Source organism: Parasteatoda tepidariorum, chromosome 3 (assembly GCF_982258835.1).
Source record: "Parasteatoda tepidariorum strain Cologne lab strain chromosome 3, Ptep-v5.0, whole genome shotgun sequence".
Taxonomy (NCBI): Eukaryota; Metazoa; Arthropoda; class Arachnida; order Araneae; family Theridiidae; genus Parasteatoda; species Parasteatoda tepidariorum.
In genome coordinates, this window is record NC_141757.1 from 27,573,175 (window position 1) to 27,590,965 (window position 17,791).

The 17,791-nt window shown below is 30.4% G+C and overlaps 1 protein-coding gene across 1 annotated transcript in view; it reads right to left on the reverse strand.

Moving 5' to 3' along the window:
- Window positions 1-17,791, reverse strand: part of LOC107445808 (uncharacterized) — a 111,755-nt gene that overhangs the window by 40,742 nt on the left and 53,222 nt on the right. The window contains exons 13-18 of the mRNA XM_087160050.1: window positions 16,873-16,904; window positions 14,844-14,922; window positions 12,548-12,720; window positions 7,879-8,154; window positions 6,559-6,700; window positions 3,786-3,919 (exon numbers count right to left, since the gene is read on the reverse strand). Coding sequence (XP_087016176.1) covers window positions 3,786-3,919; window positions 6,559-6,700; window positions 7,879-8,154; window positions 12,548-12,720; window positions 14,844-14,922; window positions 16,873-16,904 — 836 coding nt within the window. The remainder of the gene's footprint in view (window positions 1-3,785; window positions 3,920-6,558; window positions 6,701-7,878; window positions 8,155-12,547; window positions 12,721-14,843; window positions 14,923-16,872; window positions 16,905-17,791) is intronic.

Below are 17,791 nucleotides of genomic sequence, written 5' to 3' on the forward strand. Positions count from 1 at the left end.
GCTCTGAGAGGTTTAATTAATAGTTAATAGAAAACACCTCGAAGTTTCTAGGCAATAGACAATTTTTAAGTTCATTTATGACCAAAAAGCAAAATAAATAAATAAATAAATAAAATAAAAAATTATTTTAATCTCTTTTGAAAAGAAAATTTTAATCGATTTATAAGTTTTCAGAATTTAAATACATGAACTTTTTATCTGATATTATTTAGATTATGCTATTTTTGCTATGTTTATTCGAGGATTTCATACTAAAATCAAATTAACATAACTTATAATAGCTATATACAAAATTTTAGGGATAATGATTTTTACAGCTTTAATCGAGTCTTCTAGGCATGAAAGTTTGAAGGAAAAAAAAGTGCATGAAAAATAAAATGTAGATTGTATAGTAATTCTAATGCACATTCACAAGGTTTTCTGTAATTTACGATTTCTTTTTTCTATAACTCAATGAATTGCTGAATGTTTAGTGGCATTTTAAAAACATTGAAATATGTTATGTTTAAGAATAAGATATAGAAATAATATGTTGCATATTGTATGATTCATTGTTTAAAAAATTGCTTCATTTTGCTAGATATTTACGTTACATGGTTTTCTTTGGATAAAGATGATTAGCAAATAGCATCCACATGTTTCGATACATTTTGAAACTTACGTTCGCAAATTCACCATAAAATGTCGCACAGCATATTCTTCAATTACGATAAGCTACATTTACCACCAAATACTGCTACTATGATTATTTTTGTTATATATATATCAGATATATATCTATATATATCAGATATATATATATATATATATATATATATATATATATATATATATATATATATATATATATATATATATATATATATATATATATATATATATATATATATATATATATATATATATATATATATATATAACGTCGTTGCCGAGTGGAAGGATTAAAACAGGTCATAGGTCGGGAAGGAGGGTACAAAATTTATTTATTAATTATTAGACAAGAGCAGTCATGAGAATGAGTGAAAGTGCACATGAAAAGTTGCGCTCCTTGGTTATATGTTAGGGAAAATCTTGCAAAGTAAAATCCGTAATATGTCTTAATTTAGGGAAAGAGGGAACTCTTAGTAGTTGCTATTGGTTTATGAAATAGATCGAACTTTTCCCACACAAGAGCAAAGGGAAAAATGTCCTGCTCTTAATTAAATGCATACTTGAGCCAAAAATAGATTTAAGAACAGGATGTGGTTTTTAAAAGTGTGAGAAAGTATTTCGTTTAGAATAATTAATTAGGATGAAGTTTTATAGCAAAGAAACTAACATAAAAAGATTAATTGAAGCTTTTTATGTTATATATATATATATATATATATATATATATATATATATATATATATATATATCTGATATGATACTCTCTTTTTAAACAGAGCTCGTAAGGCCCTTAAGATACTGAAATGGGGGCACGAAAACTTAAAAGATTTTTCTTTTCCTAATTTCCTAATGCCCGCCTGTGTTAACATCAGTCAATTCAGGCATCTACAGGGCGACAGATATCTGCGTGGCCTAAGGATTCCTAACGAGCATCAAACATTCTCAAAATTAAGTGTTCATTCACTGGAAAATTTAGTGTTTATTCAATTTAAGAACTGTTCCTTCACTTGGTTATCTTACTACTTATTATTTAAACCACCAAAAGCTTAAAACAATATTATGTAAGTTATCTAAATTTTTTTTACATAATTTGCATTTAATAACAAATATGTCGACATGCATTTAATAACAAATACGTCATTTAGCTAAAATTAAAAATTTTGAAATTTTTATGATTTTTTTTTAAAGACAAGCTAAGCTTAAGTATTCCTTCACTGGTTATTTTACCGTATAAGATTTTGAGAAATTTGCGATGTTGTGAGAGATGCTTAAAAATATTGACTACGTATTTTTATTAATATTTATAAAATATATATTCAAGAAATTGATGAATATTTTATTCCAAATTTATTCATTCGTATGTATATTATTGAAATTTTATCAGTTATTGAGAAAATAAAAATAAAAAAAAATCACATTAAAGAAGCACAATCTGTTGTATAATCATATTCTATCAGAAGCATGCTTTTATAAAACTCCACATTCTCTGAATAAAATGTATTTTATTCAATAAAATGTTTTATTCAAATTTCTTTACTAAATTGCAAATAGAATTTTAGACGACTAAAGAAGAAACATCGTATTTTATAGCTTAAAAAAATAAAAATGAAAAGATAAGCAAACGATTATTAGCGAAAAAAATATGAATGAAATTTTATGCTAAGCGCGCGAAGTCAAGTTCCTCGCAAGTTTATCACATTTTAATATTAATCGCTCCATTTAATCATTTCTTCATTGTCGCCAAATTATTTTTTTAAAAATAATTAATTTTAATTTTTCTCAGCTTCTAATAAATAAAAACAGTTGAAACTTTAGATTTTTCAATTGAAAAATATGTAGATTAATATGGTATAAAAAAATTCATACCTTATAATTCAAAAATTTTTCATCCTTAATTTAATTAAATAATAAAAAATAATTAACAATTATTAAAAATTATTTTTTTCGTGAAATTATCTTTGGGTAAATGAGTTTTATGACTGGGTGAAATTTTCTTCGAATTGCTTTATTAGTTTTTAAAATATGACTAAAAACGTAAAAAGTGAAATTAACATTAAGGGGTACGAACTTTGAATCGCTCTCCTGACCAAAATATTGGGACCATATTTCCCAGATTGCGGCTACCCCCTATATTTTGAAGGTTAAGAATCCAAATATGTAAGAAAAAATATATGTTCATTCAGAGAAAGTACGTTTTTGTGTCTGATTTCGTAAATTAATTAATAGTTAGCACTAATTAATTAGCATATTTGAGGTCACCCCCAGGAACCATTAAGATTAACACTTAGTTCGTGAAAATCCGATCATTAGAACGAAAATTATTCAGGGTGATATCTTTTTTTTTTTGCCGACTGTACACTTAACATTTCGTTCATGTCATGTGATCTAAAAAACCCAGACCTTTTTTTTATATCTTCTTTGTTAGGAGCGGTGAAGCAAGATCTCTCTCTATATATATACATATATATATATAAATACAACAATAGTCAACTCCAGTCTCATTATTGAGACCACAACCTACTTTCGACGTCAAATAACCAATCAATCACAGAAGGCAGGTGACTGCACATTACAGTGGAGTGTATATAAATAATATCCTAGTGCAGTGGTCGGCAAAGTGCGGGTCCAGAGCCGCATGTGGCTCTTTGGCTTCTTAATTGCGGCTCTGGCTTACATGTCCACGGAAGGCGCAATAATATTTTCTTTAAAAAAAAAAACTTGGTAAGGAAAAAATTACATCTTATTCTGATAATTTAAAATTCTTCTATAAATCGAGAACATGTATAATTTTTTGTTTAAGTTAAAAGATAGATAGGTAATTAAAATTTTACATTGTAGTAAAAATACGTAACGAACATCGAGTTTAATTTTATTAGTTTTCGTAAACGCAAACACAGACCATGTACAATCTACCAGCTGAAATTGAACTGAATTGGCGCCCCCCTCTCAATTTCTGAAGTAAAAACATTCTTTTATACAGACAAATTTTAAATTTTATATGTGAAGATGTGTGAAACTAATTTAAAGGGCTTTCATTAATTAACACCCCGTATCTATCAAACCTGATTTAACTTAAACTTCAATGCCTAGAACTAGCTGCATGTTTTCTTATTACATAACAACATAAAACTTACTCACAATCCTCGAGATGTTCACCATGCACAACGAAAGAACAGCCTCGTATTACATCATTTAAATCTTGAATATACTCTAGCCGTTCTTCGGGTGGAAGTGTAGCTATGTCAACATATCTAAAAGTAGGTAGAACCTATATAAAATAAATGGTTTTCAGTATTGAGTAAAATACAATCCGGATCTTATACCTCTTTCGTAATTCTGGAAACACATCAGTGAGCATTATATATAAATAAAGCATAAAAAACTTCAACTAATCTTTTTATGTTAATTTCTGTTAATCTTTCTCTTAATTCATTATTCAAACCGAAACGCTTTTTCACATATTTTAAAATACACAACATCTTGTCTTTTAATCTATTCTTAGTTTAAGTATGCATTATATATATCCATATATATAATGCATATATATATATATATAATCATCTGCAAAATCTTGCTGTCAACAGGGAAGAAAATACATTGGAAGTTAAAAACCCAAGCATAAGTTGGAGAGATTTTTTTGAAGTGTTAAACTCTCAAATTCAAGGTCATTATTAAATAAAAAACGAAAGTAAAAGCGAGAACAGAGATGGTCAGTTGACTGCAATTATAAATTTTCGTACCCGCTACTTTTGAAACAAATTTACCTAATTTATATTTAAATCAGGTCAAAAGGTGTTCGCAGAATATCAATCAAATATCTATACAATTTTACGTGGATACTGTGTTCACATCTTATTAACATCTGAACACTCCGTAAAAATGGATTTCAACATATTTGAGATACACTAGATTAACATAACTAGATTAACAAGAAAACGAATTAATAAAAATATGATTAAGGAAGCATTGGAAAACAAACTAAACCTTGGTGATGACCTATTTGATTCAAGCGGCTACTTTCATACGAAGACTTTTATACAATTTTCTAACATTCCTTTTTTTTTTCAACTTTTACTCTTAATGCTTTTACTCTGGTTTTTAATTACAACCGTCACTTTTTCTTTTCAATAAGACTGAGCTTCAGTGACTTTTATGGAATATTTTTGTACCAAAGTTTGAGTTGCGATGTGAGGAAGTTTCTTTCCACAAAGTATATATATATATACAGGGTGGTCCCGAATTCATGGTACAAACTTTAATGGTAAGTACAGGACATTGTAACAATGATTTATTGTATAGGAATGTATAGTCGCAAGTGACGCGGTGAGGCGTAAACAGAAGAAATAACGGCCGAAAGGAAAAACAAAGATTTTATTGAAAGCGTTGTTGACAAGTGTCATGTTTACAGTAAGTGTTCAAAATTGCGTCCACCAGAAGCGATACATGCTTGACAGCGTCGGTGGAGCCATTGGCGTACACGTTCAAAGATGCATGGTATTTCACGCACACCTGCAGCAGCTACAGATATGCGAGCGACGAGATCCTCATCTGAGTCAACTGGAGTCTCAAAAACAAGATGCTTTAGATGTCCCCATAAAAAGTAATCGAGGCTCGATAAATCGGGAGATCGGGGTGGCCAAGGGATTGGTCCACCACGCCCAATCCATCGAGCACCAAACTGCACACTACTGCCCTCTACCGGCAATGATACCAACCGATCACTCCATTTCTCTTTCCTTTTATTTCCCCAGTTTACGCCTCACCGCGTCACTTGCGACTATACATTCCTATACAATAAATCATTGTTACAATGCCCTGTACCTACCGTTAAAGTTTGTACCATGAATTCGGGACCACCCTGTATATATATATATATATATATATATATATATATATATATATATATATATATATATATATATATATATATATATATATATATATATATATATATATATATATATATATATACAGGGTGATTCTAAAAAGACGGGCAAAATTTTAGGAAGTGATAGTACACACCCAAGCAAACAATTTTTATCAAGGAATGCAGATTCGAAAACAAAACGCAAAACCGCTAGAGGGCGTCAAAGTTTATGTTCTTATATGCGGCAAAAACACACAAAGAACGATGAAGTTAAGTTACGAAAGCAAATTTAATGACATGTGATTACAATAAGTGTTCAAAACAGTGGCCGGCAGCGGCTATGCACGCAGTACAACTGCGAAGAAAAGATAGGTGAACATTCTGAAACACACCAGGCATATCACGAACTTGCCGTGCAGCGGCCGAAAGCTTAGCGACAAGTTCTTCTACAGATTCAGTGGGAGTCTCATACATAAGAGCCTTCAGCTGTCCCCACAAAAAGAAATCGAGACGTGAATGATCTGGCAAGCGCAGTGGCCAAGCTATAGGACCACCTCGCCCAATCCATTGGTTTGGAAAGGTAACGTCCATATAGTTTCGCACTTCTCATACGTAATGAGATGGTGCTGCGTCATCAAACAACGTTTGCATCAAACAACTTTCCAAATACGCCAGCACCTTTGCGTTTTATTTTCGACCATGCATTCTTTGATAAAAATTGTTTGCTTGGGTGTGTACTATCACTTCGTAAAATTTTGCCCATCTTTTTAGAATCACCCTGTATATATATATATATATATATATATATATATATATATATATATATATATATATATATATATATATATATATATATATATATATATATGCAGTTATATATATATATATATATATATATAACTGCATATATATATATATATATATATATATATATATATGCAGTTATATATATATATATATATATATATATATATAACTGCAATGATTTCATGCAGTCCTGCTGAAGAATTTAATTGAAAACAGAATTTATATTTACTAACCATTTTATCGCTCTCAGTGCCATTTTCGCACTGGTAACGTGCTGGTAAGCATGTGCATGGATCATTATTTCCTTGTCCATCTCCCTCATCTAACCTTTGACACCAATCTGGTTTAATCTCACATATTTTTGTTATATTTGATCTGCAAAATGGAATGACATGGAGAGTCTTATAATTTCTCACTAATTCCTTTAAAAATGAAATTATAGGGGAAAATATCATAGTTTAAATGGGAAAAAAAAATACTCAGTTTCAATTTAGATGGAACTTTTTCCGTAATTTTGATTCAAAGAATAAACACACTGCGTTCCACTTGCTCTATTACTGTTTAGAAGTTCTGTGTTTTCTGTATATTTGTTAAGGTATAACTTACAAAATATATTGAACATTGCATGGAACGATAATCACATAATTATATCGAAATTGGTTTTAAGAAATAATATGAAGTTTGACTTTATCTTTTATGAAAATGACTGCAAAATCATGAGACCAGCTTAAATATTCATGGAAATAAGAAATTTTTTTTATAAAAACTAATTGTTTTTACTAATGCTTTCTTACTATAACTTCAGGAATATTCAATGAAATTATACAAAGTTTTTATAGTAATTTAAAATAAATAATAAAAATAACATTTTAACATTTAAAAAAGTTCGTTGAATATGAGAATTAAAAAGAAGATAGACTTAATCTTAAATAAAAAAAAATGTTGAGAATTCTGCTCAAAACATACTCAAAGATTATCACAAAGTCAACTAATATTGTATCTACCGATGAACAGAAAGTCCCTAAATTTAACGGACAAACGCCAGAAGTGATGAAAAACAACAAATGATATAAAAAACTGCAAACTACAAAAGTATTTATTTTATTTTCAATATATTATTCAATATATAATTTCAATATAAATATATTTCATTATGCAAGATATGTTCATTGCGGGATCATTTGACAGACTACAATGACGTAAAAAGGAATCTCGAATGCGCACGCAGATATTTTCATACCTCCAAGGGCGTATATAAGTGCTTATTTTCATATCTTCGAATATCTCCGAGTGATTCCCTTTTAATATATCCTCTAGATTCAGAGCAAGCTTGCATGTGTCTTTCGAGATAATGCTTTATGACAACTTTTCCTCATTTTGATGTCTTTTATCACCTCCTGAATTTATCAATTATTGTGTTGTATAGTTGAGTTTAAGAGAATTTTAATGAAAACCTTTCCCTGAAAAATTTTTCTACTACGCCTATCAATTATATTGAAAATTAAAGGACGAAAAAGTATGATTTGGTAATGAAAGAGTTTTAAAATACTTACCCATCATAATTACAAATGGTGATTGAAGGTAATTCTGTTACTTTACTGTTAGTTATTTGTATATCAACGACAGTTTCATACTTCCAAAACAGTTTCAGGAATTCAGAAGATTGATAAGTATATCCCACTAAACAAGACAGAAAGACCAATGAAAGAGCGTATTTCTTGGTTTTACTCTCAGTCGTAAGAATCTGTGAAACACCACTCAGCATCGAATCACGAAAAGCATTCGTCAAATAATTGGACCAAAATTGGTTTTCTCTATTTTTAACATTCCTGAAAGAAAATGGTGTAAAAAATATATGACTGTTACTACAAAAAGGTTTTTAAAATCAAAACTATAATGAAGTCTTAGAATTATTTTTTACAACAAAAAATAATAATAAATGCTTTCAATTACGAGAGATTGTGCTTTAAAGTTTCTGACAGTTAAATATTTTTTTACGTGCGTTGAGTATTTTATATGTGATTGAAGTTAAAAGAATGTTTCTTAATGAACATGTAAATGTATAGATTTAGAATCATTAAAAAAACATTATATGCACGTTAGAAAGATTTACAATGTTTAGGAAAGAGAGAGAGAACAATTGCTCGTCGAAAAATGCAAAGCAAATAAAGACATCAAACAACACTAGGACTGGGCGATATTAGAAATTATATATCGTGATATAGCGATGTATCGCGATACAGTATTTTTGAATATCATTTACTTGTAAGGCACAGAAAGTTAAATTTTTATCAGAACTCCATACTCAGATTGGTTTAAATCAATTTATAAATTTGAAGATATATATGTTTTGCTTAAGAAAGATATTAAATAAATTGACTACATTGTACAAATCTTACTTAAAATATTTATTGAAATGTTTGTTTAGAAATTCATAATACGCTTGAAACAAAGTGTTAAGGACTTTTTTTTAAAGCGTTTTTGAGAAATTAATATTTTCTTGTACTATTATGCATAAATAATTACATAATTATTAAATTCGATCGTAATGTTCAATTTCTAAATGAAAAAGTAAATGCAAGTTTTATTACATTTTCTGAAAGAGATCACGCAAAAAGCGAAAGATTTCTTAACTTAAAAATAAATAATAAGAAAACAAATAAAATTGAAATTTATCAATATACTTAACTAACAGTATAGAAAGAAAATTTAAAAAATAAGTTCGTTAGAAATTATTTGTATGTTTAAAACAATGTGCTAAATAAATTTTAGAAGAAAAAAAAACGCTTTTAAAACATTATTTATTATTATTATTATTTCAGATAAATAATTAAATTAAATTGAATAATGATCGAATTATGAACGAAAAACAAAGTAAGGTCTAATTTCTTAAAAATAAAAACAAAAGAATTGAGATATTCGATAATATATTTAGCTAATTAACAAATAATATGAAAAGAATATTTTTAAAAAAAATTATTATGCTCTCTAATAAAACGAAGTGCTAAATGAATTAAGAAAATGAGTAAAATGCGCAAACCTTTACAATTTTATTGAATAAACAAAGTTGATTGACTTATGTCCAAATTCAAATGACAAAAAATAAGTTTTATTTTAACTTTATTTCTAAAATTAAAAACAACAAGATTTATAAATTTAAAATCAGTAATAAAAACCCATTAAATTATTAGAAGTTTTAGCCAAAAAGTTTTTAATAAATTAAAAGAAAGTAAAAAAAAATAACCTAACAAATGTAATTCTTTATGGGCGCCTTAAATTAGATTTCCGATAATTTTCACATTTAAAAATAAAAAAAAAGTTTTGTTAAAAAAAACTTATCAAATTAATAAAGAAACTCTTCTTTATATATTCTTTTCAATAATAGATTTCCTTCAGAACAAGGTAACATCGGCGATCACGAAGTTATTCCCACTGAAAATAATCTACAAGAAACGATATCAAGTCGCGACAAGGAAAAAACTAAGAGGTGCGAAAACGAACATGCAAGATTACGATATATGTTCTCAAAACTCTGATTTTACAGCTCACCAATCAGGGCCATTTCAACATAACGAAAAGAACATCGTCTTCCACAGCGCGAGTAGACATCGGAACGTAAGAGAAGAGTCTTATATCTTATATCCTTGCGTGTCTTTATCGCTATATCGTTTTGCGCTCGTTGTCTTTACTCGACGGCTTAAATCAGATTTCTGATGCATCGCCTGGAATGAAAGTCGCTGTATCGTCTTGCCGATATATGCGTTAAATCGATATGTCTCGATACATCGATTTATAGCCCAGTCCTGAACAACACTAAATCAGTTTTATAACTAGTTACCTCTCTTCAGTTTCATCATCAAATAAACCGGTTTTAGATTATAAAACATTGATTTGCTTCCAGTGGTCTCATCAGTGGCTACAACGATTTTGTTTTATTTCTTCAAAAATACATTATTTAATTACTCAAACTGTGCCTAATTTTTTGCTGATTTCGCTCCTGCTAAAATATTCAAAAACATATATTAAGGTTTCCATTGCGGAATATCTGATTTGAAGGTTGAAGTAGCATGATTATTACTGATAAGCTGGTCTTTTAGCACTGTGTTTTACACATTAGTATTTAATAGGAATAATCATGCTCATTAGTCTTAACAGGGTTTATTTTGATATACTGGCTACTAATATGAAAATTCTTCTCTTTGAGAAGTTTCAAATTTGAAGATTCGACATAAATGAGATTTTCTTCAATGTTCCCAAAGTATTTTTTTCTTACAGTTGAAGTAAGTAAAACTAAATTTTATCATTTGCGAAAACAATGCCTTTTTAATAAATGTTAATTTTTAGATTTTCTCATATCTTAGAAAAGAGGATAGAATTATCTCTTTCTTTCACTTAATAATGAATTCAAAAAGCACTATTTTAAAGAAATAGAGCATAAAACGTTTGAACATGTTGATCAATACCTTTTGCTGGTAACAGACGATGATTCTTAAAAGTGATTCCAAGTACCACTTCTATATTACAATACATTTTTACATTACATAACACATGATTTCTAATTATAACTAACAATAACATTCTGTTCTTTTTCACGTAAAAACGAAGTTTTATAATAAAGTTTTATAATAATTTTTTTTTATCAATTGGCCGATTCCTTTTGGTTACTGCTTAAAATATTTACCTAAAATGATAATCTATCAGAGTTTCATGAAAATGTTTGTATTAAAGTCTCCAATAAACAATTAATTTTTGAAAGCAATTTGTCAGAGGAATCTGTAGTTTTTTCATAACACCAATTGCCGTATATCCAGAACTAATGAAGCGAATCAAAATATTTCTACTCACAATTTTTAAACTTTTTTTATTGAAAAATAATGTCTCTTAAAAATTATTTTTATAGCTGATTGCTGTTTTTAATTATTTAATTTACCAATTTTCCCCACTGTACACTGAAATACTAGCATATTGATTGCTCTAGCTGGAATCCGTGTTTTTAAGATGTAAATTCTAAGATTCTGTTTCTTTTTTTATTAGTTAATATAAAACATGTTAACTCGATTCTAAGGTGAGGTAAATTTCCATAGATGAAGGTTGAAATAGTCGACAACTAGTACGTTTTCGACGCACTACTACGTTTTTGAAGTTTTCGACGTACTAGTGCCTCTAATGTCTAGGATATGCATAACTTGAAGGTGTAGAATGGTACTGAAAGTTTTTTGAAGAATAAAACTCGAACCTATGATTTGAGTTCCAACTGTGTAGAGCGATAGCAGATCGGTTAATATCTTCGTGTTCTTTAAGTCGAAGATTACGTTTAGTTTGCCTAATATACACAAGACCACATTGACACGAAATTTGATAAATTCCTCTACACAAACGCACCATTTCAATAAATATTTATTTATTAGCACGTGTGACGTATATTTTTCGCTTATTTTATTTTTCTGCTATTGTCAAGGGTTCTTAAGACACCCGAAAATTAATAGTAATTTAATTAGAGTAAACACTTTTTAGAAATTCTTAAGAGAAATTTTTAAACTATTAAAGTGTTCCTTTTAAACTTGAAACGGTTATTGGCAAATGAAATATTTTGAGAATGTATAATTATTCCTTTTGAGATTTATCATTATGTTTTTATGATGGATTAAAGTTGCAAGTCAGTAGATTAAGAAAGACAAATTTCATAGAAAAACAAGCGTTCAACTTTATAATTTGCTCATTGATTTGGTGAATGTGTTGCCTATACTCCCCATTTTATTTCTTAAATAAAATATAATTTTTTCTTGCCCTTTGATCAGTGTAATGTAAACATATTTCAATGAAAATAATACCACATTTTATAAAATTTGATATGATTGGCTTAAAAAGGGTAAAGATGGTGAGTTTATTAACAGGGGAAGAAATGACTTCAAATGTATTCAAACTCTTAGCTATTCAGGAACTGGTTTTCGGTTAATAAGGTAAAACAATTAAAATAATAAAGTTCAATAAATATATAATATTAGACTGTCTACAGTGATAGTTTTAAGGTAAAGCATTTCATTTGACTCTGAGGAACGTAGTATATATAGTATATCAGGTATAGTTATAGGACAGAAAGTATAGTATATGAATTTAAGTATTGTCATTTATTCACTATTGCACAAATTATTACCCTCTCCTTTTTTGAGTTTAAAAGCTGTTTAAAATCATTGATTTTTCTTTCTGACTTAGAAGTCTTACTTGTTCCTTTTTTGATGATTTATTCTGAGTACTCTAGTCGTTTCAGTAGTAAAATTTCGAAGGGGAAATTTCAGCAAAGCAAATGCTGTACTCAAGAAATCGAAAACTGCAACTAATGATATACCCAGCCACATTCCGACGTAGCCTCCAATGTTACCAAAATGTTCAATGCTCTACAATAAAATAAAGAAATTAAACACAACTATTGAAAATTATAACATATTTATACTCAAATTGTCAGATAGTATTAAAAAATATTATGATAATCATATAAAATAGTAATTTTGAAAAATTGTCGAATAGAAGGGGGAAAAGTTGAAGACCATTGATTCAGAATAGAAATAATATGCACTGTCCCAATCAAAATTAATTGAGGAGTTTTAATTATATTTAAAATTAGAAATTTTCATTTATGCTTTTAAATTTTATTTTTAAGAAAATGACCCCAAAATAAATTTATTATATTATATTATATTATATTATATTATATTATATTATATTATATTATATTATATTATATTATATTATATTATATTATATTATATTATATTATATTATATTATATTATATTATATCATATTATATTATATCATATTATATTATATATTATATATTATCAATGTCAAACCAGAAGAAGAAACTTTAATCAAACGCGTAGAGATCAGCAGCTCACTGTTATACTCAACTTAAAAATTTTTAAAATAGACCACTATATTTTTATTACTCTACAGTATGAATAACATGCTATTAATGCATGTTATTTATGAAAAATAAGATTATTTTCTGCTTTGAAACTAAAAGATGAAACTACACTTCTGGTCATTAAAACTACTTCACCAGGAGGGCGACACACCACGAACGGATAAAACATGTTGTGGCATTCAAATGATTAGCTTATCAGTGCATTCATGCAAAGCAGGCTGCGGTAACGACGCCTACAGCGGATATAAAAGAGATTTAACTGTAAACTTCTCATACAGAAATTGAATTTGAGCGTTGTTCTTGGGGAAAAAAGTTTTGTTATGTCTCCTGTAAGAAGGAGAAATGCCTACCAGGAAGTGTCTGACTTTGATTAAAGTTGAATTGTGGCTTACCAGGATTGCAGTTTATCATACCTAAGTTTTGCTGCTCGAGTTAATCGAGATTCCATGACAGTTAGCAGAATAAGGTTAATGACCATCGTATGGAATCATCGGTACCCCATCACTAACATCTGAGAAGACAGGCATGTTATCCACGTGGCCTTAAGGGATCGTACAGCTGCGTCATGAACCCTGAGTCAACAAATGGGGTCATTTGCATGACAGCAAGTGTCTAAAATAACAGTTCGACGACTTCTGCAGCAGCATGGACTGTTAGCACCGCGACTGCTGCTTCATCTACCCTTGACGCTGCATCACAGGCAGGGGGCCCCCAATGGTGTGATCAACGACAAACCTGGAAGCAGGAATGGCATCACGTTTTTTTTCAGACGAATCCAGGTTCTGTATGCAGCATCATGTTGGTCTCATCCGTGTTTGGTGACTTCGAGGAGAACGCCCATTGTCAGCTTGCATTTGAAATCGTCCTACTGGCCCATCACCTGGAGTAATGGTATGGGGTGCCATTAGATACACGTCTCGATCACCTCTTGTTCACATTGCTGCCACTTTGAACATCAGCCGTTACACTTCCACTTCTGGTGTTAGTGCCAGTTGCTCTGCATTATTTTCGAAGCCTCTATAACTCTAAGTTTAATCAGGGCAATGCACGACCGCATGTTACCCGAACTTTCCCGACCTTCCTTGACATAGAACATGTTGGTCTGCTGCCCTGACTAGCACGTTCGCCTGATATCTCACCTAATAAAAACGTGTGATCAATGGTTGCCGAACAACTGCCAAACCACCATTTGTTTGTCACTACGGTCGATGAATTGTGGCATAATATTGAAGCTGCATTGAATGCTGTACCCGTCCATGCTGTCGAATCGCTGTACGTCTCGATGCCCAGGAGAATAACAGCTGTACTGCTGTCAAGGGAGGCTACTCTGAGTACTGATTCCTCAGGATCCATACAACCAAATATCCTGAAAATTTAATCACTTGTTCTTCCAACTATAATGCTTGTGCCAATTAAATATCATTTTGCTTTCTCATTCCTTCCTAGTGCAGCAATTTTAATCGTCAGTAGTGCATTTTGTTCTTCATTTGTAACCTTTTTTGCGACAAATATCTTGAACGCAATATTCTCTGCTTTCGAAGTAAACTTTGCTAAAAATTAAAGATGATTACGAAATATAAGTGTATAAACTTACTTCAATTTTAGGAGTAGAGTTATATGTAATTGTTTCCATGTTGCTCAGATCAATAAAAACTTCAATCCTCTCTACAAATCTTAAAAATAAATAATTAAAACTCAAGATAGTAAAATTTAAAAATCTACTGCTTAATTATTTTAGGTAACGGAAATTGTTTTTGGAGAATCCGAGTAAGAAATTAATCGTTTATTACTAAATGCATTTTAGAACTTTATCCAATTGCTATTATCATGGTCAATAAAAGTGCATTTTTATTGTATCAAAGGTAATAATAGCTTATTATACTATCCGTAAAGTAGTTTTATAACTGACGTTGAACAACAGATCCAATTTTTGGGCTTACGCCTTCCATTGTTAAACTCCATAGCCTTGTAATTTTAAGCCCAATCCAGAAAAAAAGGGAATCAGGTATTAGAAGAAATTTGCCTTCGGGAGGACTCTTTTGATGGAAGTAACCCGAGTTTGCGTTACATGCAGAGGTAGACTGCGAAATCATCCCACTTTTAGCTTGACGGCAAAGACACTTTAACCCATGATCTGTTTGCCACTGAGGATATTTCATATCAGCACTGTCGTCGGTGTAAGCCGGATACAGATTCGTATCGCATAGCAATCGTTCACATTCGTTACCTGGAGATGAAGGCCACGTGAACCTCCAATGGCTAGCCTGTCGGTGAAGTATAGTATTATTATATCACAATATAAATAAGTTCAATTATTGAAAGTTAGAACCATTTTAAAAGCACTTAAGAGTTCTAATCATTTTGCCAAATAGTGGTCAAATGGTTGGTCAATATGAATTCCAAATCCGACTCACTTCGACTACAATCCTGACATGAGTAGTGGTAGTCGGATCCTTAGTGGTAGTCGGATCATGGGTAAGAATCCCCTTGCCGTTGTGCAGGGATTGTTGGGTAAAAGTACGTGCTTCAATGGAAGTCAACATTTTCGCCATCAGTAAAAAGATAAATAAATATGGCACGTGAGTACAGGTTAGACCAGGTCTGGTCAAAATAAAGAAAATTTAAAAGGATAAAACATACCTTGTGCAGATGTGATGAAGGACAACTAAAAAATCCTCCCCAAAATCTGTAAAAGTTCACGAAATAAACAAAGTCATTTTGTTAGCAAAAAGGAAAGTTCGCTTTATTTTACTTGTAAGGCACTCAGGTTCAATGCAATTCATAATGATGGGATATAGGTGTTTAAAAAAGTAAATCAGATTAATCACTGCATAAATGGCTTGATGGTGAAGTGGCAGAATCTAACTCTGCAGGCTGTTAAATACACAATGGCGAAATCGCTCTAGCTTGTTGAGAAAAACATGGCGACGAAAATGATGTTATGTTGGGACGGATAAAGGCTACAATGCCCATCTGGATCATGGCACTCGGATGATGTTCCAAAGCGAACTAAAGACAAGATGCTGACATAACCAGGAAGGTGCTTCGGAAACCAATATCTATCATTGTGATTTTAAAATAATTGTTGTTGATATAATTTCTGGTGTTTTATGTGTGTTTAATATATGTTTTATGTATCTACTCTCGTAGGGCAGGTCGAGTTACAAATAAACAATACCGTACAATGAACGGCAATAACAGGAAATGAAAAGTTTTATTAAAAAATTCGATCCACGTAAAAGGACGCTTAAAACTATAGAATCTTGTTAATACTTTGATTACACTTTTTAATAGAAAATAAACTCTACTGATTTCAAATTGTTGATTGACAGTCGATTATACAGAATGTCTCATAGTCACTGATATTTTTAAATACCTTTAGATTTCGTGTCACAAGTAAAGTTTAAAAAATATATGCAATGGTATTTTTAAAACTCTTTTTAAACCTGACTAATCATCAAATATATCAAAACATATTTGGTTGTTGGGAAATTCATAAAAATTTGAAAATATGTCTGATTTTCAGCATTTATATAACAAAGTGGTGATTACAGATTAATTTGTGAGATTAGTAACAAATCCCTAAATATGAAATACTATGGAAAAAAAGTCTGTCTTCTTACGGAGAAGGTTCTGTTTCACCGGTGCATCTATCCTGAAAAAAATTTAAAGTAAAAATTGTAAGCGAAAATAATCTTTTCAAATAAATTTTTTAAAATGGTTTCAAGAAAAGTAAAAGAATAAACATAATGTGATCTTGTATATAAAAAAGTCATCACTTTCCAACTTCTCATGTGGTTAGAAAGCTAAATATAGCTGAAGTCTTCACTCTTAATTATTGTTGTTGTTGTTATTAATCCCACTTGTCAATATCAGCACGCCTGATGTGGGATACCAAGCGAATTTAAAGGCAGAGGGGTGCGTTATTTTCAGTGGTACTATTTATGTCCAAAAATACGATTTCTGTGACGCACACATCACTGCCCGTTTTACAGGATAGGCCAATTCATTCATCCACCGATGATAGTTTTGACCTAAACCAGAGAACGATCAGTCTTAAATTCCCTCAGTAACCTTTCAGGAGTATTATTTGTTATGGAAACTTAGAAGACTTTGTGACTCCGACAGATTTAACATGTACTAATCACGAATTAATACACGGGAATTTTTCGGCCGGTTGGATTCGAACACACGGTTGGTTTCTCTCTTATTTTTCTAATCATGTGCATAAAATTTGCAGTAAGATAGGTGTTTTTTAACATTGTGCTTAGGCTTCGGCTACTGTGCTAAACTTAACCCCTTCACCATGCCGCATAGAGGCTAACAGTTAGTAAAAAATGCTAAAGCCCTATTTATTGTCATTTGTAGTGAGATTTGTTGGTGCAAGTCAGTTTGTCCAGCAGGACAATTCATCAATTCACAGTGAAAAATCTTCAAAATGAAAGTTTTTCGTATAATAAGTTGGTTTTCCTGCCTTCACACAAATCTCAATTCCCAAAGAAACCTATCCTCCCCTAGTTGACATTTTTGAAGGTTTTCCAT